The following is a 23,595-nucleotide window of genomic DNA, read 5'->3' on the forward strand; positions in this document are numbered from 1 at the left end:
AGCTTTCATAATAAAGAAAACATTACTGATTTCATGTACCTACATTTGTGTGGGTTAGCGGTCAACAGAATGATTGCAATAGCTGTAATTATGATAGCGGTGCATTACACAGCCGCAGAGGCAGCATCGGTTTCATAATGTTACGTTTGACAGCACTGACCTGATGGATGCTTTGTATCCTGGAAAGGTTGCAGATGAATTTCATCGTAATTGCAGTTATGTGCAAGAACAGAGTTTCTGACGTCTAGCGGGTGCTATACATTGTAGCAGTTGCTGCCCTTCACATTTACATGACAATTCTTCCTTTGTTTAGGAGATGACAAACTAAAGGAAAAAAATGCTCCAAAATCGCAGGTTGTGTTGTAACTTGAACCACTGAGCTCAGCAATTGTATGTGCTGATTGCAATAATTTTCTTTACATTGATTTCATTGTCAAACTTTAGTCAGGTTTAGTTGGAGTTTAGCACCTGAAATCCCAACAATAGCAGCAAGACAGAAGTAAAACTGACTTTCACCAGACATCTGGGCTCTGTAAAGCTTATCACTCTCGCCTTCATGGCCAGTCAACCCATGACAAAGTCAGAAACAATCCAGGTAATGGATTGTATTCCCATTTAGCAGTGTAGCATCAAGAATGACAGTCGGCTGTCATTGCTAATGCTGGCAGCCCAGTCACCACTCGCTGGGGCTGACAAATCCTGTTTGTGTCTGTCAAGTGTCTCTAGTTATGTATCTCAAGCAGTGAAAAACTTTTGTTGGAGTTTTCATGCTTCCTTTCCAACATTTGGCAGTGAGTAGGAGACACGGGCTGTTTTAATCAGGATACAGTCGCTTGAAAGTCCATAAAATCATCACACAAACCAGTTTAATTTGCCACAGACCTGCATTTAATTAGTGCGGGACTCAAGTCGCAGTTTAAAATGTTCCATGTGTTTTCATCCATAAATGAGCAGTATTAATTATCACAATCAACTTCCCAGGCAGCTGCAGAGTAAGAATGTCACAAATTGTTACACACTAGTTGAAACGGTAATTCTAGGTAAGAGTTCTCATTTATACAAGTGACACAATTCAGCCAAAAAGCATTTCCACTCGCTAAGTTTTAATGTCATTCAAATTACATGGTTAGGATATTTGGAAAAGTACTGTACTGTAGACTGGTGAAAGTGCATAGACACTTGGGGTTTTTTGTTTATTTGCTCTAAAGACAGTTACAGGACTCGGTCCAGCTGGCAATACAGTAAACCCTGCCAGATTTCATTTCTGAATTTATGTATCATTTCACTTCTTCTTACAGGCAATAAAGGAAAACAATGTCCAAAGTGTGTGGTTGCAAATGAGGATTTAGTTAGCTGCACAGTGGCACATATGGTTGTCTGTGTACATGAGCTACATTAGCACTACAGATATCACCTTTCCTTGTACCCCCTACCCACACACACGCAAACACACACACACACACTCTCACTTTCTAACCGCCAGCAGATGCTCATTGCACATCTATCTCCCACATAACATCACCCTTAAAAGTGTTTGTTCCATCACAGCAGTGCTTATTAACATTAAATCATCTTGCTATGGAGTGGGTGGCTAACTGTGAAATGACTCACAGACACAATACCAACAATAATTAGGGAGGCATTGTTGAGGCACTTCCTTATCATTAGTTGTCTTCCAACTAATGACAAGGAAGTGCACTAGCATACCCCTTTATATCAAGTGCAGTGGTAAACACCACCTCTCTGTAAGTAAATAACCCATCCATCCTCATTTTACTTTTTTGTCAGCGGAGCGGGAGTGCAGGGTAAAGTCCTCCATTAACGAGTGGCTCCTTGACATGCGGTTTAGAAAGAGAGCGGGAAAAAAAGTTGATCCAGAATGAGATCAGGGATGTTACTCCTTACATCTGGCTTCACACACCATTTCAACCTCTTTTAAGCGAGTAATAAGACATAAAAGTAGGAATACTGTGAATAAACAGGGATACAAATATAGGAAAAAACAGCAGCACCGTATTGCAAGGTTTCTGGCAAACCCTACAACTGCAGTATGGCCAACAGTGCATAATATTTTTTGCTTTATAGCTGTATTTCGTAACGTGAAAGCACTGCCAAAATGTTGCATTATGGGAATCTATACATAAAGCAAAGATGGCAGCTCTGTTTTATAATTCTAATATGAGTTTATAAAAATTCAAAACTGGCTGCAGTAGAGTCAACAAAATAAAACAGACTCTACAGGAGAAAATGTTAAATCAAACTGCAAAGCTGCAAACAATAAATGCAGCTTTTTTTCTTCTTTAGGTCCAATGTGCTTAATAAAATACACATGTAAGAAACTATGCACTGAAATGTATATACTCAGAAGAGACCGAAGAGACTCAATCAATGTGTATTACTGTCAGTGTTTGCAAGCACCTAAAACAAATGCAAACATATTCATAATATCCAAAAAGGTTTGCAGTGTACACATTGTGTTCTGGCATGAATTCAAAACATTTTCTGGGCTAAAATGAAGCCTGAGAGTCTTCTTCCTTTTTACAAGTGTGTCTGACTAGAATGAAAAAAAAGACAAAACAAAACATAAAACTGTTAAAAATCCATAATAGCTCAGACTGTAGCGTATACTGTGTGAGATTGTTTGCGGAAGGGATGTTCAGTCAAATAGAGCATCAAATTGCTATTCTAAGCAAAAGCCCATTGGATCAGACCGTCTACAGGAAAGTGTTTTTGTAATGTGGTCAATACAGAGCGCAGACATATCCAAGGTCTGATTCATGCTGGGTTTTCGACACGGAATCAATATGTTTTTCAAAGTCTGCTCTTAAGTGTCCGTGTGAAAAACCAAGTGTCAGCAAATAATGCATGTTCTCAATCGTGCTTTGGTCAGTATTGATTGTCTGTATCATATAGGAGGCAATCTCAAGAACATAGAAGCAGACAAAATTGACAGTTATACTGTTTTGATGCTGGCAACCAAAGTTGTGTACAAATTCTGTGATTTTGTAAGATTCCACTGTTAGCAAACTGAAATATATGGGGCGCCATCCAGAGCGACATCAAAACCGTTCATTTACAAAGTGTTACTGTTGCTCCTACAAAAATAATTCTGAACTAAATGGCAGTTGCAGCTCTGTTTTAATGAGACACCTTCACAGAGAAACAGATATTTGGGGAGATGCAGCAGTGGACTTTCGACAGGGAGATGGGGTTTCTCGAGCATTTCCGAAATTCACTTTTATGTACAATTAAAGGGGAACTTCGGTTTTTTTCAACCTGGGGTCTGTTTCCATACGTAATTTCATACATGTGAGTGATGGTGAAATGAATTTTCGACATAGCTCCAGTATTTAGCCAGGCAGGCAGCTTAGCAGCTCAGCTAGCAGCTCGGCTAGCGAAAAGTATGAGGCAGCTGGCCCCCCCCGCATCAAAGTCCGCCCTAACGTGCGTCAAAACACCGGTTTTGGCCTCCAAAACCGGTGTTTTGGCGCGAGCTATCACGCGATTTCGGAACGAGATTTGGTTTCTAGCGTCCTGAGATTTGGATACAGACCACAACAAAGAGCGATCACCATGTAATGTGGGGGTTTTCGTTCACTTCTCATCTCTAGTATGTTGTGGGACACTCATTGAGACTATCTGAGCCGGTCAATGTGGGGCAAAAGCACATCAGGGCGGACTTTGACGCGGGGGGGCCAGCTGCCCCATACTTTTCGCTAGCCGAAGCTGCTAGCTGAGCTGCTAAGCTGCCTGCCTTGCTAAATACTGGAGCTCTGTTGAAAATTCATTTCACCATCACTCACATGTATGAAATTACATATGGAAACAGACCCCAGGTTGAAAAAAAAACGAAGTTCCCCTTTAATATGCACCAATAAATACAGTTTGAAGGAAATGGCATCATGACCGTAGTGTTGTCAGCATTATGAAGAAATAATGTTAATAAAGATATTTTTCATGTCAGAGCATGCTGACACTGTTGTCACCAGCATATCCTATCTAGTAGTACAAAGCCAAAGACATATTTTTCCTCACCATTTTAACCAAAATGTGTATGTTGCCTAAACCTAATGCAACCCAGTTTGACAATCATACGCTTTGTATAGCTATTGTCCATCCTAACCACCTCCTGGAAAGTCTGACTTAGTTCATAAATGTGGCACATTTATTTAAAAAAAAAGTCAGATGGCATAATCCAGCAACCTAAAAATTACTATGAAAACATTTATATGTAGTAATGTAAAATATAAAAAATCAGTTTCTTATTTTTGCTTCTTTGCATGCTGCAGAAATGGTCTTACAGCTAAATATGTCTATCATTTAAGAAAAACGCAATAAAAGTGTCTTAAACCAGACATTTTATTGATTAGGGTCCAAATTACAGATCATCCCACAAATTTTTTGGGGAAATAAAGAATTTCCTACCAATACCTGCACTGATTGTTTTCTTTTGATGTGTTTTTAAAAAAAATTGCAAAGAAATATTACTGAAGCATTGTGTTAAAACCTATAAAACTACTTTAATATGCAAAGGCCACCTCACTGCATATTATCTGACTGGTGTATTCAGTACTGGATGTATAGATTTATAACATAACAGTGTTAAGAGGAAGAAAACCGAAGGGATGAGGTAAAGAAGACTAAATGTGAAGGTGAGGAAATAACAGCAAGTAACAGCAAGACAGACCGCCACCATCTTAGAACGGGTCACGGAAAAATGTAAATGCTGCCTTCAACCTCATGTATGCAAGTTGAATTCTGCCAAAGTGTGTACAACCAATAAACAAAAGCAAATAAGCTCCCTGAGTACGAGAGCACACGGACCCCATTATGCAGCTCAAGCTGTTTCCAGAAATTTTATGGTAATTTTCCACTCCTTTTGTATCACAAACCACTGTTTACTTCAATTATCGGAGATGGAGCTCTAAAGGTTAACTTCTATTGTCTATTTCTTTCTTCCTTCCTTTCTTTTTTAAAGCTCCATTTGGGTTTTAACATACCGAGCATTTTCTCTCTTTTTTAAATCTTCGGTTCAGTTGTAAAACAGGCATATTTTATCACCTGTGAACCATTATGATACACCAAACTGCTAGTCAAACATGCTCCAGCTTTATCATTTGTGGCACAGGAAGCTGCTGTCATGGGCTTTGGATACACTTAATGAAAACACCTACCAGAGCTGCCATCTGTTTTAAAGGATTTAGTTCTCACTCAACACCTACAGTATGATGCACAATACTGGGGATAAAGTGCTCAACCAAAACTGTGTTCCTATTCAGTTTCTTTCATCAAACAGTGTGTTTGGATCACATTGTTTTTTGGAGTATCTCTTTAGACACCTTCCTGTAGATGGTTTTGTAGGGGAACAAAACCACAGGATGCTAACTTAAGATGTTTTGAAGACCGTGGATTTTTGCAAAAGAACAAGGAGATTAAAGGTCATCACAAGAACTCTTCCTATATGCAGTGCTGCTTTACATTAAACTGATGGGCCTCTAAATGTAGAGGAATTGCCCATGCGGAGTTTTGGCTCATGCATGACCTGCAGAAAGAAGAAAAACCATGGGAAACCACATCTTTGTAAGTCTGTATAACTGATATGAATACTATCGAAACTGCTTAAACTGTTCACAGAAACACAAAGAAAAGCTTGTGTTTCAGAGCTTCAGGCTAAGCAACATGATCCCAGTTTGTGACCACTTAGGGTTATATCACTATATACACACATATTTAAACTTTTGTTATTCAAATCCAAGCTTAAGTGAGTATTTTTTTAAGCTGGAGGAGAAAAGCTGAAATAAAAGACAGCATCTATCCACACCAAATGGTCTCTTTTTCCATTGTGTATCATGTTGTTCACCAAATGACAAAGAATCCAAAGTTGAAAGAGTGAACTGGATCTCTGTTTCTTTGCCAAGCGTGTATCTGAAGTGTAATTTGTTCACATCAAAGAAGAGAAGAGAAAGCCCTGACTCATTCCGCTGTATTCAACATTGTTAGTGTAGAAAGGAAGGAGGGGTGAAACTCTCACTCCTCCTAATTGGATGTAATAGCTAGAGGGAATAAACTTGCTTTGGCCTCTGGGAGAGGAAAGCGAGAAGATAGAGGAGATGTTTAGAGAGGGCTGAAAACACTAAATATCCATGGAAGACTAGGAAGACAGACAGTGTGGTCTTCAAAAAGCCAAAGGCATACAAAGCCTACTGTTCAGAAACAGCTCTGCAAAAAAATAAAGGCCCAAAGAGGGGAAAAGAATACACAGGAATGTGGACTGGAATTAAAAGGCGCCAGAGAGGAGAGAGACAGAAGAGAGAGAGATCTGAAAAGCAGCACAACAAATAGATGACATGAGTATTGACAACAGAGAGCATGATGGCCACCAAGACTGTGAAAGCTTTTGGAAGGAACTTGTCCACAGAGAGGAGATCTGGGTCTTCGTTGTTGGTATATTTGAAGATCAGAGGAACCTTAGGAGCTTCTATGAAGTCAGTTTATTGCTGAAGGCAGTCCTTTAAATGTCCTAACTCAATGAGTTAAACAGAGTGAGAGAGAGAGCTGGTGGAACTGAGGTGAAATGGGCCAGTATTTACAAAAATCCAACATGTGATTCCTCTTTTATAATGGGTTGATCTCGGGACTCAGCCAGACCAGCATTTATAACAAACATAGGTCATTTTATTGCACTGGAATTCCAGCTTTCTCAGTCAGTCTGTGTTGAAGTTTACAGAGAATTCTATTTCATTCACTCTTTCCTTCACTCCTACCCATAAACACTGACCAAAAGCAGACTGTCTTGGCAGGGCTAACCCTTGAGGGACCAATGACCACAGTTCAAAATGCAAATAAATTCTAATATTAGCAGAGTAACACTGATGTCATAAGTACTGATACTTTTGCAAAATGTCAGTGCCAAAAATTCAGACACATAATGTGGCTTGTTTTGCTAAAATACCGTAGTGACATGAAGAACCACTGATGCAATAGGGACTGGACATACTAGACAACAGACACCATCAGGTATTAGCCAGCAGTCTGTTAACTTAGCAAAAATATTTGCAAAAATATTTACAAGCATGGCAGTAATGGCGATCTTCCCCATGTAACTCTCTATTAGAAAGAATTAAGCATATTTTACAAAGTGCTTTCTTCAACAGAAGAAATAGTTTGATTTATGACTGCATGTAGGTGTATTGTCTTTAAGGTTGCAGCAGAACCTATTTTTTTCTGGATACCAAAATAAACGTTGCCTATTTCTAATCTCACCAGACTCTCAGTAGGGAATACATATGCAGTGCTACTTGCTCTTTTCTTTATCTCAGTCATCTGCTTTTTGGGTATGAAACAATCGTTTGTTTCAACTCCGTTACCACTCTCACCACTGTACAAAATGATTAAAGCTCTGGGTAAATCTCTCCAAAACCTCAAGCATTCACAGCCCAAAGTCAGGACCCATAATCAGCATGGTGTGGTTGAGCTCTGGTCACTCTGAGGTTTCACCAAACGGCATCGTCACCTCAAAGGCCTGTACACACAAAGCGCCCTCTTTGCAGTTCTTGTCAAAAAAACAACTTCTGTTGCCACAAAAGCCTCCAACCACGGAGCTCAAAGGACTGGGGATCTTTCTTCCCAGCCAGAGGTATCCTACCCTCTTCAGTTTGGGTAAGCTGAAACCACTTTCTCTGAGAAATGCTTTTAATCGTTTAAGGCCACCTCCACTGCTCCTCTGACTTCATAGTGGGAGTAAACCAAATTTAGTTTTCAGACGGTCTGTCCTGAGATATATTCCCACTCCAGCCCTAAATTCCAGATAAGACCATCAAGGCTATAGTGCATGGTGTGGTTAAGACCTAAACTGTGCTCAGAGAAAGAAAGGAGTGGCTTGAGGTAGGGGGTTAAAAAAATGCCCAGCTTGCTTCTTTCTTTTCTTTAGTATAAAGGTCTCCTTCCTTGTTAGGAATAAGCTGGTCCCCCCATTCTGTTCTCTACTGCTCTCATTACTGTACATCCTGCCTTAGCCAACTCTAAGCCCTGCAGAGGTGCACAGAGGGCTTTCATTGGAGGATAAGATCGATACCTCTCCTCATCATGGGCCAGGGGCAGCGATAATGCACTCAGCCCAGGGCCTAGAGGGTTCACAGAATTTCCCAACAACTTGGGATTTTGACTTTCCTGAGGTGAAAGCATATCCCATGTACAGTATGAGCCATGAAGCCACAAGAATAAAAACGCGTAACAGCTCCAGAACTAGTGACATTCCGGATGTGAGGATTTCATATATCTACTACTGTGTTAACTCTCAAGAGGCGATTAAAATCGATAGTAAGTCAAACTGCTGCTGTGAATCACTGTTAAATAGCATCAGATGCAGCAGCACCACCTTATGTAACAGGGGCAACTATTCACTGCTTGCATTGCATCACGCACCTGTCATGAATACCTGCAGTTAAAAAATTTGATTTGACAACTTTCAGGATTGAACGTCCTTGGGGCAAAGTTCAGGTGGTCCAGCTTGCAGATCCAATATAAAACACTCTACCTGAGCAATTCTTTCATGTGCAGCACCTTCATTGACACTCCAGCTTCAATGAAGTATACAACACCAGCATCGAGAGCCATGGCCGCAACACTAATTTAAGTCATCAGTTAGCTAACCTCTGACCATTCTGAGCTGGTCTTATGCCGATTTATTTTATATGACGTCTGAGACAAGAAGCCGTTCAGTGAAAAGTTAACTGCAGGGGCTGCATTTCCTTGCACTTTACACTCTATTGTTCATCATTGGCACATTTGACTCCTCCACAGCCAAATGAGTCAGGATGATGAGAGAAGCAACAAGAACTATAATTAAAAGTATAGACATAACTTTCAAACATAAGCATGCTTTTAAAATCTCACTTGTTTACTTCTCGTTCGCTAATTAAGTTATCAGTCAACAGTGGAAGTGCGGATGCATGCGCCTGGATAAACAAAAACAAAAAGCTAAAACAAACAAACGACCTCTGCCATAGACTGGCAGAGAAATATAACATCAAGGCCTTTTGATGGATTTTGCTAATTAATATAATTCATAAGCATCCTATTTCAGGTTCTCACTAATTAAGAGCCAGCAAAGCTCATTTGCCTTAGTAAATATTTTACTGGATTCAGATTATTAGTTTGAAAATTGCCATCACATGTCACTTTGGCAAAGCGACGGCATCAGATTGTACGTGCAACTGTTTATTGTATTATTACTGTTGTTTGCATGTAAGTAATTAGCAGAATAACACAGGACAATGTTGTAATGTCATCACATACAAAGACATGCCAGCGCAAAAATGTGCTGAACAAATAATAGATTGTGAATGGTTTCTCTTCAAAATAATGGGCACTTACTCAGCCTTCTGTTTATAGTGTTTGTGCTTTCCTCTGCTGACAAGCACTGCCGGCTGTTGCACCATCCATCTGAAATTCATGTGAAACTGTACCTACCCTGTGATAAAAAAAAAAATAAAAAAATAAATCTATCTAGCTGGGTTTCTGGGAGAAGGTCTGAGGGGAGTGATAATTAACAAATTTGTTCAGTCTCTCCTGTTGAGTGGGAGCTATGACTGACACCTTCTTCCTCCTAAAACCCACTGGACAGCTGATGTTACAGCTTGTGGCTCACTGCAAGTTCGCCACATTCCCTCTGCCCCCACCCCCCCGTCTCTCTGCACGCTCATTACAGATGCCCTAGTTAGCTCGTGAGCCAGGAGAGCCTTCCTAGCCTCATTACAAATTTGGACACCTCCCATCTTTTGTACCTTTTTTCCAGACAAGATCTCCCACATTCATGCTTGTATCCCAGAAGCGGCATAAAAAAGATTCATCAAACATGTATAAAGCAGTGGAGCTCATATCTCGTCTGAATCTTCACAGTAACCGCCGAAGAGGAAGGTGTCTCTGATGGAAAGTGCCACTGCAGATTAACAGCCGAGCAAAGGGGAAAAAAAGGGAACAGGCATTTTAGTTGAAAAGTGTGTCACTAAATTCAGAGGATTAATGCATATTCAACAGCACATGGAGGCATTCCTTTGACCCTGTTCGTTAAATGTTTACCTCATTAGCTCTCTTGTTGTCATGATGTTTCCATGTGGCGTTTTGGATGAAAGGGAAATTATGCCACACAAATACACTCTGTGACTGAGAAACACTCTCATTCAAAATTCACAAAGGATGCACTAGTATAGCGAATTCAGATGTTTAGTCTTTTCGCCATGTTTTCACGAGTGCTTGTGAGAGCCAGGGAGACACGGATAGCTTCAAAGAACTAATCACAAGTCGGATAAATTCGACAAAAGGTTTCCATACTTTTCATTTCTTGAGTTATGTAAGAATACTACACCCCTATGTGTCCATCAGCTCCTGCGGCCAGCTTGCTTAGAATAAAGACAGGAAATACAGCAAGCTGACTGTCCGACTAGCAATAGTCCACCTTCAAGCACCTCTAAAGCTCACTAATTATCATCTTCTATCTTGTTTGTTTAATCCAAACAGAAGCTGAGGTGAAAATAAGTCAATTTCCATTGTATGGGAGATTATATCCTGGACTATTTCTTGGCTAAGAGCCTATCTGCAACCTCAGCTGCTTTCTTGGCACACTCACAGTTTCCTCCGATATTCGTCCACATAGTGCCTGTTTGAAAAATGTAAACTGATTTTAAGTTTTGATTTATGCAAAAAGTAATCAAATGAGACATAAGATAAGCAGCTACAGATTGGAGAATGGTACCAATATTTTCACTCAGATGTTCAATTACAAAGCAAGTCAGCATATTTCCACAAAACGTCAAATCATTCTTTTAAAGCTTCTTCAGAAATAGGACAGATTACTTGCCAAACTCACCACCTGAAGACTTATTGTTTTGAACTGAAACATATGGATCATATTATGACCCAGCTGACAAACACTACACCACGTTTCAGTGTCTCGCTGCATAGCAGGTCTTTCACATGGTGGAATTGCTTATTTGGTTAAGGTCATCCAGGCAATTTAAACTGTGAAAAATGTTACAGTGAAGCTGTGTGTGATGTTGCTCTACAACACTAAATGCATGTTAGAAGCACACGAAGAAGCAGTTGCAAAATATCTTCTGATACATGTTCCCCTTACGCTTCACACCCGCCGGCCTAAGCTGCACATTGTGTGTACTGAAAAGGGCAGGCCTTGACAAATTGAATTTTTTCATCCTGCTTACCACTTGGTCAGTGAATTTCATGTAGCAGGCGCTACTTACTCGAAGGGCCTCAGTGTTGAGAAGCGAGAAAAGATTCAGTGTACAGTAGCTTTACGAATGATGATGTGCAGTCAAGAGTGATTACTGAGCATTGCATGCATCTTTGAAATGAACAACTGCATAACCGAACAACATCAGGCACAAACAGCCAAGCATGCACCTGTAAAATAAGCAGATGCTCTACAATTAAACATACCGGTCCAATACACAGAGCAGGTAAAACCGATCCAACAGTTTTATTCATAATATCAAACCAAATCTCCGCCCAGCTGCACCAGCCTCCTAAGAAACCACGTTTGATGTGTTATAATTATAACTTCTAGAGTTTGTGCGTGTGAGCGAGCGGGAGACAGCAGGAGAGAGGGTGAGAGAGCCCACAAAGATTCCACTTCAATGCACTGAACCTGGTTAAAAATACACTCCACGATTTAAACTTTTGAACTTCTTCAGCTGCTAATTTAACTTGTCAGGCTCTTCACAGTTTTAACAATAGATACAGAACAAGATTTACAAGCAAAATGTACTGGCTACATCTGCAATAGAGCGCACCTAGTGAAGACAACTGAGGCAGGTTAGAAAGATCACACTTATAAATATTTCATGTACCTCAAACAGTGGTGAATAATACAGAGACCAAACTGCTGAAAGACCTGGTTTAGAAGCAACACAGAAGAAGTAAGACAATGTTCAGCGCCGTGAATGTTGTCAGTGGAATTAGGTTGACTGTGTAACATGGCAACAAAACGAAATGTGGGCAAGAGCTTGAGCTTTTCAAATAAGAGGTCAATAAGATCTAGAAAGCTTGAAGACAAAGCTCAGATTGTCCTTTTCAAGTGTATATTTCTCTACATTCCTCTCATCGTTTCCCTTGAAATAGTGAGAGTGACAGAACCAGCGGTGGGCCTCTATACTGGACAGTGAAAGATACATACTCTACATTCCAGGTCTTTATACAACATTCTCTACATAGTAACTGATAATCAGAATTAATTGTGCGATAATTTGTAGTTGCGAATGGTTCCAGGCTCCCATGATTCTAAAGCAGACAGGCGGTTTGGGAACTGGTGGATACCAAATGTTAGGATTAGCAGCAAGATGTGAGGACTTTATGAACACAGACAAACACTGGTGTATATTCAGTCCAATTCAAAGTGTCTGTCACACACCCAGAGTGTCTGCATCTTATCGCCATTGTGTTTGCGTTTCCTTGTGGGCTTTGCTGTCCACAGAGAAGCCTATCAGGAAGTACACAAACCAATCTGTTCGTAGTAGTGTTAAATTGCTGATAAATGTGTGCCAAGAGACTTTAATATCTTTGAATATAGTAATATTATATAATCTCATTTTGCAATGAACGTTTTTTTGTTTTTTGTTTTATTTTTTAGTTGACAGAGCCTGCACATGGAGCTACAGCAACAATCAGCTTGCCCTTGGTTTATTGCTGAGTTACAGTCAAAAGAGGCTTTATTGAAGAAAAATAAAAACTGAATGCTGCCCATTGGTTAACTGTACAGCTTCCCACTGGCAATATTCTGAATTCAATTTCTTCCCTCATACTTCCTGTTCTTTGTTACTCCCTGTCTTTCAGTGCGTAATCTAGTGACTAAGGCCTGCCTTGCAGTATATTGTTGAAGAACTTTATTGTACATATTTCAATCTACTAAAGCTTCAGTTGGGCTGTATTCCCCCTCACTCCTAAAGAAAGGGGAAAAAGCATTCTAATCATCTAATCAGATATCTCACCTATACCTGACAGTGACCAAAATTGCGCAACTTGTTGCAGCCTTTGCCCTTTCTGTAAATGACAATGGACTGTGATTACACAGCAGGGAAAATCATTCTTTTTCAGTTTTCTAATGGGCCTTACTTTGAAGTTTGAAGGTGAGTGGTTTCTGTTCATCGAACTTCACATTAAAGGGGATTTTCATCCTGGCTCTTGACTCTCTTTCTTTTTTTCTCTCTCTCCCCCTGTCTGGTACTACACACCCCAAGGGTAATCGAAAACATCTGGACTGAAGATATTCCACTTTTTGATAAAAATTACACTTCACTTCTCAATGGACTGTATAAAGTTTATGTCATTGCTGCACACACCCCTTCTGAAAAGTACTTGGAAACAGTCCAGGAACGTTTATTCATATTTGAGTGGAAGCACAGGCTTACAGCTGAAATTTGACACATGTAGATTGATACTATCAAAGAAAAATCAAGAACATGTTCTACCTTTCATTGTAACATATAGCCTCTCTTGCTCTCAATCAATCACTTACCAAACACCCCCTTGTTGGCATTCAGCACAATTTAGTGTAAACGCCGGCTGGCTGACATGATAAATAAAAGGATGTTGTTTTGTATTTTGGCAAATGAGTGAAGTATGGATGCACATCCACATTGTGCAAAAGAGCCAGAACTGCTGCCTAGACTTTGTGTGATGACATTTCTGGGTTACCTCTCTGAGCTTCGAGCACTGAAACCCACACATCTCTGCAAAGACACACAGCATACTATGTACAGGTACTAATACACTCATGAATAAGTTAAAATACTGTAAAGTCCAGAGCCCGTGTGTGCGGGTATAAGATGAAGCACAGGCACACTTTCAAATAAAGCCCTTTATACAGAAGAATGGTGGAGAATAGCAAAAGATGGATGACAAGTATGTGGTATTTTAAATTTGAACATTAGTTGGTAAAGAGCGACTATATTCAGTTCATTTACATGAACGTGTACCTCTTTTTAACGTTTCTGTAGGATCATAACTGCACATTCATGCAAGAAAGGAATACATTGCTGATTCAAGTCACCTTTCTAACCTTGCTGTGTAGGCAGTTAGATAGAGACTCATGATTTAACTACGTCTTTGAAGAGGATTGAGGAGCCCACATCTGCTTAGGGCTTGTTGGAAGTAAGAACTTAAGCCACCTGCACCCATCTGATCTTAAATAAGTAGATTGAGCTTATTGAAAATGCAGTGGTGTTTCAGAACCCAATGGAGGGACTTTAACAGACCAAAGCAAAGCTCATTGCTTTAACTCCTCAATCTTATTTTGACTAAGGCAGGCTTAACTTCGGTCTGCAAAAGCTAAAGCACGCTTGTCCAATAAATGCAAGCATAAATGTTGCAGGCTTTGGATTTATTTGAAAAATGACTCATGAACTTGCCTCCCATTACAAATGTATTTGAAAGCTGGATGCCCTGCATTCACCTGACAACACTATAAAACTGAATGCATTGTTGGGAAAAAGTCTTGAAGAGATGGAAGAAAAAAAAATATGAGCACACAGTCAAACACTAAAAGACTTTATATCCTCACAGAGAGCAGAGAGATATCACATCACAAAAACGTGTCAGGAGCTGCCTTTTGTGTTAACATCAAACATTCAAAGGTCTGTGCATCATTCATCCAGCCATGTTCAAGCTTTACACTCGGGCAAATTACATTTCAGTTCTAATCTCACTGTCTTAAAGCTTTGGTCTTCCAGTAAAACTTAAACAAGGTGAAAGTGCCCACACCTCCTCAGACTCACAGGCTGCTGCAGTTCTGCACTTAATCCAAGTAATTTATTCCTCTTATTGATCGGCTGTGGAGAGGTGGACTCTTTCACTCACGGCCCACACTGATAATGAACGGCTGATGCTGGTGTGACACCACGCTGACAAATCTGGTGGGTCCATGGCGCTCAGCAGCCACGCCCTCTACAGTATAGAAACTGTGCTTGGCTCGCATGAGGAATGCACACTGATTGTTTTCAGTGAGCTTTGCATTCCCACTTCTCACCTCCCTTCCAACGCACAAACATGTACAAGATGTCTGGCGATACCATAATGGGCTCACCGGGCGTCTGCAGAGGCAAGTGTTCAAAAAAACAAAAAACTTAAAAAGCCAGGCATGCAGACAGACAGATAGATATATAGAAATATTTTGAGGATAAACAAGGAAATACTTCAAGTGAAGCAGCACAGTTTTCCCCTCTTTACTCTCTCTTTCCATCCAACTGCAGTGTTTTACCGATTCCCCAAAAGGAGTATCTGGGCTTCTGCTAAGTAATTACACTGCTGAAGTCAACAGAAAATGATGAAATTTGGGCTTCTGCATTTCATGTGCAAGCAAAAGAAGCAGAGGAAAGACAAGCCTTAGGAATGAGGCCAACGCAAAACTCTTTCTTTTTTTTAAAAAAAAATCATTTTTAACATTTCTTAATTTTAAGATTAAGAGGTCTAATCTTACATTGGCTGTGATATAAAGAATGCCCACTGTGATTGATGATGCCAGGCTACTGTGTGGTACAGTCTACAGCAACATTTTCTAATGGAATTAGAAAATGAACCATGAACACCTTCAATGTTATTTTTTAAAATATTACAACACATGGCTACAACACACAAGGACCTGCACACACACCCTTCACCTCCATACCCAGAACTGCAGTCACATTAATCTCATTCATTATCACCCCAGTAGCGAGTGTGATTGGGTCTGATGTATGCTTGTGTTTTTGTTTTGTTTAGTTTAGTCTTTTTAATTTATCCTATAATTATTTTACCTTATATTTATTCTTAACTTTTTATAATATTACCCTTTTTTTCTGCGCTGTGAATGGAAGTGAGAAACATCATTTCGTTTAACTGTGTACTACATACATTGCTAAATGACAATAAAGCTGAAGTTGAGTTGAGCTGACAATGTAAACTAAGCTTACTATTTCAGCGAGCATTATGGAGGTATTGCACTGTTGACACTTGAACTGAACATACCCCCATGTGTGTGTTTATTTGTGAACTCTTTGATTCTAATGAGTATTTACTCTAGCCTCCGCATTAAGCTCTTAACACACACAGCGAGAAATGTACATAATTACATAACGAAATGAAAAAAAAGCATAATCTGAGAATCCTTTCAGCCATATTCCCCAGGTGCTGACAGAAGCACGCAGAACGTGAGTAAATAAAAACGTGTTGTTAGTCTTCTGCACGCTGCCATCAGTTGCGAAACGGCATCATGATTAACTTTGACTTTCTGGTAACAAGATGAATTCCAAAGAATGTGGTTCAGCGCCAAGAGATAGACTGATCAAAACTCGATTTCAACACCACATTAAAGTCAGTTTAGGCAGTGATTTAACACTTTTTGAAAGTCTGGATAAGATTTACATTTAAACAGCTACTGTGTGTCTGCTATACATAGAGCAAATGATGACTAGCCTGTGTTGGTCTGTGGAAAACATAAAAATCCTTCATCCGAGGAGTAAAATGCTGATTAGGGATGAATACAAACAATACACAAATGCAACTTTATATAGAGCCTTATGCATGTTTTCTGATGCCGTGTTCCCAGCCACTATCGGCCGCCAGTAAGGTTAGCTACAGTGGCAATTTTGCATTACATGTTGTACTCTTCTGTACAACAATGACATTCCATCAGATGTACCTGCTGCATATCACACATTAAAATGAAACATTCAAGCAACAATTTGAGATCAAGTCTACTCTAAAAAATGCACCATCGACTTCAGGCTAAATGTGATATATAAACCTCAGCAAATAGTTTCAAACAAACCTGTCCTGTGGTTACAGTACATGCATTTCAAAGCATCATCTAACTGTATTTTCTGCTATTTTTGCCACACACACACTCACTGTGGGCCTCCTTGTGCCTCCAATAGTTGAGTCATTTATCGTGACCCAGTGGGATTACTTAAAACCAGCATGTGGTCTTCTGAATACTCAAAATATGAAAGGACATGCTGCTGCCTGTTCTTAGCAGAGAAACTGACATAGACTCAACATGAACTGCTACTACAAATGAAACATCCACAAAATCTTTTGACTGTTTTAAGGAGGCTCTTTCTGCCTCTTTTTCCTTCCTGGCACAGTCACGGGCCGAATTTTGACAGCGGCATTAATAGGACGCTAAGAAAATCGGTGCTTAAGCCAGCCGTCATAATGTAACACGTTGCTCTTTGCAAAGACAGACCTTTAACATGTCTGGGAAAATACAGAATCAATGTTTCCAGAGTTTAGCGAATAGAAACAGCAGACATTGATTTGAGGATGAGAGGAAAGACATGCAGCGTCTTCAGTGAAAAGAAGCTATTTTTACTGATGATCAGCCCCTTTGTTTGGCTTCTGTTTTGCACACACTAGTTCCTTTTCACTCTGATATACAAATGCAAAGCTGATCATTTTGATGTCAACTTGAGAATCTCAAACTTAGCCTAAAACGCAGTAGAGCACCACCTCCTCTGGCGTTTTACTTGAGAGAGACATTTACGACCAGTCACATGATGACTCAATTACAAGGCAGGAAATCTGGTACAAAGACAAAGCAAAACAACAGTGACACACTCATTTTGTTTCTGCCTGAAAGTCTACAAGAGTCCGTGTAGGCTCAAACAACTTATTTTACCATTGCACCGCCGTCCTCATCTCAGGACTTTATTGAAGTTCTTTGGTAAGTGTCTCCTCTGCTTGTGTCCTCACAACCTCTACAACTGTCCCTCCAGTGCCCTCCCAATAAGTCAAGCATGAAATGTAGGCAGGATGACAGAGGTCCAACTACAGCAGAGAAAAAATAGCACTGTATCCATTGACTCGTCAGCGTAAGAGACATATGAACTCTCCTTCACATATTAAAAGGGATTAAGGCAAATCTGCACCAACATTGCAATTAAGTCCCACAAATACAACAAAAAGGCAGCATCCATCGCTATGACTTCAGTGATTCTTGGTCTCTAATATCCTATAGCGCATTTCTTTATGCATGGGTTGTCGTCCAATGAGTTGCCTTTGGTTATCACGGCTGCCGATCTGACAGAGGTCTGACCTCTCCCCACTGATTGAAGACTGTGCCATTTAAAACCAGAGTGAAGGGCACTGTAGAGGTAGGTCACAAGTCATTGTTATTAAAAGTCACCCGTACATCAACCACAACCTTCAGTGGCAAGCAAATGTAATGAGCTTTCAGATTAATCGCTATCATCTACATGCATCTTCCATTAGCATCCATTCAACTGTTAGCAACCAAAAGAGCTATTTGGGGAAGTTCACTTCGAATAACCTAAAGTAAATTAAGGACATTCAGTTGATGAACTCAATCCTGTATTTTGGCTCCAAAAGAAAGAAAGTAAATAACAAATGGTGGTATTACCCTACATCCAACTAATATTTCCATCTATCTCACATCCATATCATTAATCCAAATGTAGCAGACATCATTCCTACAGGCAAGGTCACTTCCTCCCCTTAAGTTTGAACCCCACAAATGAGACAGTGAGGAACTTATCAAGCCAATCTAGATGCACAGACACTCCAGAAATCAGTTGATTGTGTTTGACAAAGTTCTTCAACTGTGTCACACAAGCGAAATATCTGAGCAAAATGAACAGCAAACCAAAATATTAGCACTAATCATGATTCGCCAATAGCAGACAATCGCACTGCCACTCCAGATGGCTGTCCATTTGCCTAAAAGGCTCTAATTGTGCAGCCATTATAACAAGACCGAGGCTGAAATTAAGATGCATAAAATTCATTAAAACTGACTCTCTAAACAAGCACAAAAGCATCTTACATTTCCATACAGAGGGCCCACGGATGCCATCATGTGCTTTGTCCAGGCAGACAGGCAGGGTCCCAAACAATGTGTGAGAGTCAGCACCAGTAACCAAAGAGAAGAAGTGATGTATTGCACACTGCCTTGGAACAATGCAGTCTGTTTTACCTGAAGGTGAATGTTTCCAGCTCATCAATTTGCTTCAGTTGACGGAGGTACCCTGTGACACCCTCAACAGTGTTTGTTAGCAGCCGTCTCCAAAGACACGAGCTGTCTTTGAGTATTGACAAAAGCTGATAATCGGAGATCACGTTAAAATATTTCAATCTCTTCATTTGTGAAAGCGAGAACGACTGTTTAAAAGCGCTGTCAGTGTGACTTCAGAATGTTTTTGACCACTGTGGCTACAAAGGTGTTAAAATGCAAAACAAACACCCTCCATCCACTTCCCTCTCCTCTTCCCCTCCTTATTGTGGATGAACTTACAGCTGTTCTCTTTTTAGAAAAACAGATGGACAAAAATCCCCTCACCACATCACAAATTTAACTGGGATATGATTAATTGCAGGACTAGTTTGAGGTGTATTTTTAACTCTAGCTGAGCCTCGAAACAAGTCGACCCACGGCACCACGTCTCCCTGCCTCTCCACTGCATTCATTACGCCAGCCTACCAGGGAGTATTATGTCTTATAACGGCTGACTCGGAGTTGACACTATGAGGCTCAGGGAGCCTTTGAAACTCTGCTTGAGGCACAGTCCTGGTGCAGAGACTGAGGTCTGTCTGACATGTGTGACTCCCGAGGCAAGCATGTTGCTAAATGAACAGCGACAGGGAGGATGGCATGACCCACTTCCATAGGGGCTACACCGTTTTCTTGACGAAAAATCCCACAGGTACTGTTCTGCATTGCTCATGGAAAATATGTGGCAGACAAAAGCTGAAACATTCCTATCAGCAGAGAACTGGCAGGGACAAGGAGGGGAGGATGTGAAATGATTTGAATGCTGATCCAGGAGTCAGGTTAATCTATAAGATTTCAGCCATCTCTTTTCTACATTAGGCAGTTTTTTGGGGGGAGTGTAGATCAGACTTGAAACACCAAATTGATCTTCTTGTGATGTCATCCAAGTCAATAATTACACCACAACTAACACAGGAGACTCTTCATCTCTTCTAAACGATAACATCTTGGTCTGTCTGTAACCCATGTGAAAGGAAATCTTCCCATTTCTCTTTATTTTTTTCCTAATTTAGTTTGTCAAAGACAGGAAAAGTGACATCCGCTCTACATTAATGGAAGAGGGCTATATGTTGACCCTCAGCTTATGTTATCCTGTGGAGGAATCACAGAGAAGCGAAGCAGGCTGAAGATGAGGGGGAAAAAAATACTGGAGCTGTGCACATTTTTACCTTAATTGTGCGCGCCTCATGCGCGGCCAGATTTGGCCCGGTATCAAACAGAAATTACGCACGGAAAAAAAATCCCATTTCATTTCATCATCTGTTTTGATCGACTCAAACAAGTGCCCTTTGTACACAAGTAAACCAATTAGCTAACGAGTCGTGCACACACTGCAAGCGGTTGTTCTCTGCTGCCAAAGCGTGCTGACAGACTGCTCGCATTCCGCAAACAATACAGACTCACCACAGACGCGCATTAGATTTTTTGTTGCACAATTCGTGTGGGATTCCCCCCTTTTGGAAAAAAAATCTTTCTATACGATGTGTAAAGACTCCAGATCACTATTGATGGTTCTGTGGTACTCCCACGCTAAGGAGATGGTCGAGTAAAACAAAAAATGTTATGACAACCATAATGACAGACTGTCACTTTTCCACTCACCTTTCGCGTGCTGTGGGACAGCGGCGCTCAGACACAGCGCGATGGAAATGAGCAGCGGTCCCATCCTCTCACAATAATCAGGTCTGACTTCCAAGGTTACGGAGATGTGGTTAAAAAAATCACTCGGCTAAAATAGCCAAAAGTTGTCCGGGCTTCGCTCTCGCCGGGCTGCAGGAAGAATTGTCCTGGGAGCTGTTGCTGCGTCCTCTCAGGTAAAGTCCTCCTCTGCGATGAAGTGGGCAGAGAGACGCACACTCGCCACCTGGATTTTGTCGTGCAGGAAACAAGTGGAGTGAGCCTGCCGGGTCCTCCTCTGCTGCTGCTGCGTTCCCGCCGCTACCGCAGTGGTGCGATGTAGTGGAGAGAGCGACGTGTGCGCTCAATGCGCCCGGACAGCTGCTGTCAAGCTCCCCACAGTCACTGCGATCACCACTTCCGAGGCTCCCTTACAAAAGCACCTTCAGTCTGATTTCACTTTTTATTCAAAATATGCTGCAATCGATACCTAGTGGTACCAAAACAATGGATATGTGAACTGTTTGTTTTTATTATCAGATATTATTTGACACTACATGGACTGTAGCGCTTTCATAAGGTATGGAGGTTTGCGCAAAACGGTGCTTTACTCACTACGCAGAGCTTTTATTCTGTATTTAGTGATATTTTTAAAGCTACATGACATCCCATTATCTACATCTTATATTTTTCATAGGGAAAAAAAAACAAATATAAAGTGTTTGCTTTGAAGGCACAGTCACACAACTTCCCTGGTTACGCAGCGCAACTTTACGCAGCCTGCGGGCCAGTCCGTTTGGCTGGTCGGAGGATGTGCGCTTCACGGTCGGTCACAGCAAACCGACTGGGGCGCTGTCTCGTTGGTGGAGACAACTCTTCCTCCTCCTCTTCCCCCTCCCTCCTCCTCGGCAGCTCTTTCAAAACGCCTGCCGGGTTGGGACTTTAAATTGTGTATAATCAGTCTCTTCAGCATTTCCCCAACCTCTTCTTTCACTCCCACTGGCTCCATTTTCAAGCCTCGGGAAGTTGGAGGCTCATTGATGAGTTTTGCTGTTTCGAGTAGCTGTTCTCTGGAAAGCCTCGTTGAGTTTCAAAGTGCAGATCTGGCACAAGCATCCCCACTCAGCGGATTAAGTTAGGGAATTATGTGCTGTCAGTAGGAAATGAACTAATCTTAATGGGTTGCTTGACAATAAACAAGAATCATCAATATATTTGTCTGAGTTTGCCCCATTTTATGAGCATCCTAAATGCAGACTCTCTAACAATAATTAGTCTTTGTGTTTTTATTAAATGGTTGTATTTATATAGCGCTTTTATCCAAAGCGCTTTACATGATGATATGTCACATTTACCCATTCACACACGAATGGCGGGAGCTGCCATGCAAGGTTCTAACCACAGTCCATCAGGAGCAATTAGGGGTTTGGTGTCTTGCTCAGGGACACCTCAACATGAGCTCAACAGGCCAAGGATCGAACCAGCAACCTTCCAGTTACAAGACAGCCACTCTACCCACTGAGCCATGCCGCCCCATTATTATTGTGGTATTATCTTTTTCTAAGACGAGGCAGATGCAATGTAATGGTCAGTGATGCGTTCAGGTGACCAAAAGGAAAGCGTGTACGTGTATTTCAACATGCTTATTTGACAGGAAATGGTGTTTTCAGGTGAAACTGAAACATGATCATCTTAATGAGACAGCAACCTCAATGGCCACCTTGGGATTTCAGTTATATTCATCACTTCAGATATGGGGCCAAAACAGTGTTTAGTTTGGCAAAACAAAATTTGGCACTGAAAGCAAAACCTGACCTGGAAAAGGAAACACTGGAATTGAAATGTTTCCATCGGAGAAAAGTTGTATTCGTTTTGGAAACAGATGTTTGACACTGAAAAAGTTACAGTAACAAATAATACACATATATTAATAATAATAAAAATAATAATAATAATAATAATAATAATTGCATTTTCAGAGGCAAAAATCAGTTTTTTTTGTCTCATCTGTGATTTTACAGTGTTTTTTTTGTGATGTCAGCAGTTTTCGGTGTCACTGTTTTCAATTTCAGTTTTGAGTCACTGTTTTGGTGTTGAGAGGAGTTTTGGGGAGGGGCAATAGGCGTGTGATTTACATATAATTTGCATAGTAATGAGCTAGTGTCCTCTTTCCAAACCTTCTGGTCGGAGCCTGACATGAGCGACATCTGCTTTATTTCACAAACTCCAGAATTATGCACCACTCTGCTATTCTATTTTCCACTGTGGAAAGATGTCTGCCCCCACAAAAAAGTGCAACCCAGACAACTTCACCATGTATCACTGCTAGAGAGCTGGAATGTGAGACCACGAGCACAATTTTAGCATTATGTTACAAGTACACTATTGTCAATACTGTAGATTTGATGAAATACAATTACTCTAAGGCTTATAGTAATACAGGGCGCCAGACAGCAGCCAAAATGGTCATGTATGCAACCGTTTTTGAAAGTTCAAGCTTCATGTAGTCACATTTCTACGAGCTCTTGAAGATCATCAGGTTGATCTGGATTCCCTCCGATCACCATATTTATCTACTATGCTGGCTATAGTTGGAAATAGTACAGTTTCTTCTTCACTGATTCCAGACATGTGAAACAATCCATTTTGCTGTTACTATGTTCACACGATGAAACAATCAATAGCTGATTATTTCAAATATCTAAATGAGCAATAAAAGAGGGAGACTGGTAGAAGATGAAGATGGTCGGTTACTTCTTATGATGAAGAGTGCAGGTAGAGGCAAAGAGATTTCATCTGAGCCAGGGGCAAAGGTAAAGTAGTCGGCTACATTCATTTCTGACGGTTAACACAGTTCGAGGGATGCCAAATTAAATAAATATTAACAGCAATCACAATTTTGGCTTCCCGCAATTGAATTAATC

General features: G+C 40.7%; 1 protein-coding gene across 3 annotated transcripts in view; it reads right to left on the bottom strand.

The window, feature by feature from the left end:
- Window positions 1-21,077, bottom strand: part of LOC110950357 (EGF-like repeat and discoidin I-like domain-containing protein 3) — a 104,684-nt gene extending 83,607 nt beyond the window's left edge. For 2 of the 3 annotated variants that reach the window (XM_051950420.1, XM_022192925.2), the window contains exon 1: window positions 20,657-21,077. In XM_051950420.1, the coding sequence (XP_051806380.1) occupies window positions 20,657-20,720 (64 nt within the window). In that variant the 5' untranslated portion in view covers window positions 20,721-21,077. The remainder of the gene's footprint in view (window positions 1-20,656) is intronic. The other variant, XM_022192916.2, reaches the window with a different exon arrangement.
- Between the last annotated feature and the right edge of the window lie 2,518 nt (window positions 21,078-23,595).

Source organism: Acanthochromis polyacanthus, chromosome 7 (assembly GCF_021347895.1).
Source record: "Acanthochromis polyacanthus isolate Apoly-LR-REF ecotype Palm Island chromosome 7, KAUST_Apoly_ChrSc, whole genome shotgun sequence".
NCBI classification, from domain to species: domain Eukaryota; kingdom Metazoa; phylum Chordata; class Actinopteri; family Pomacentridae; genus Acanthochromis; species Acanthochromis polyacanthus.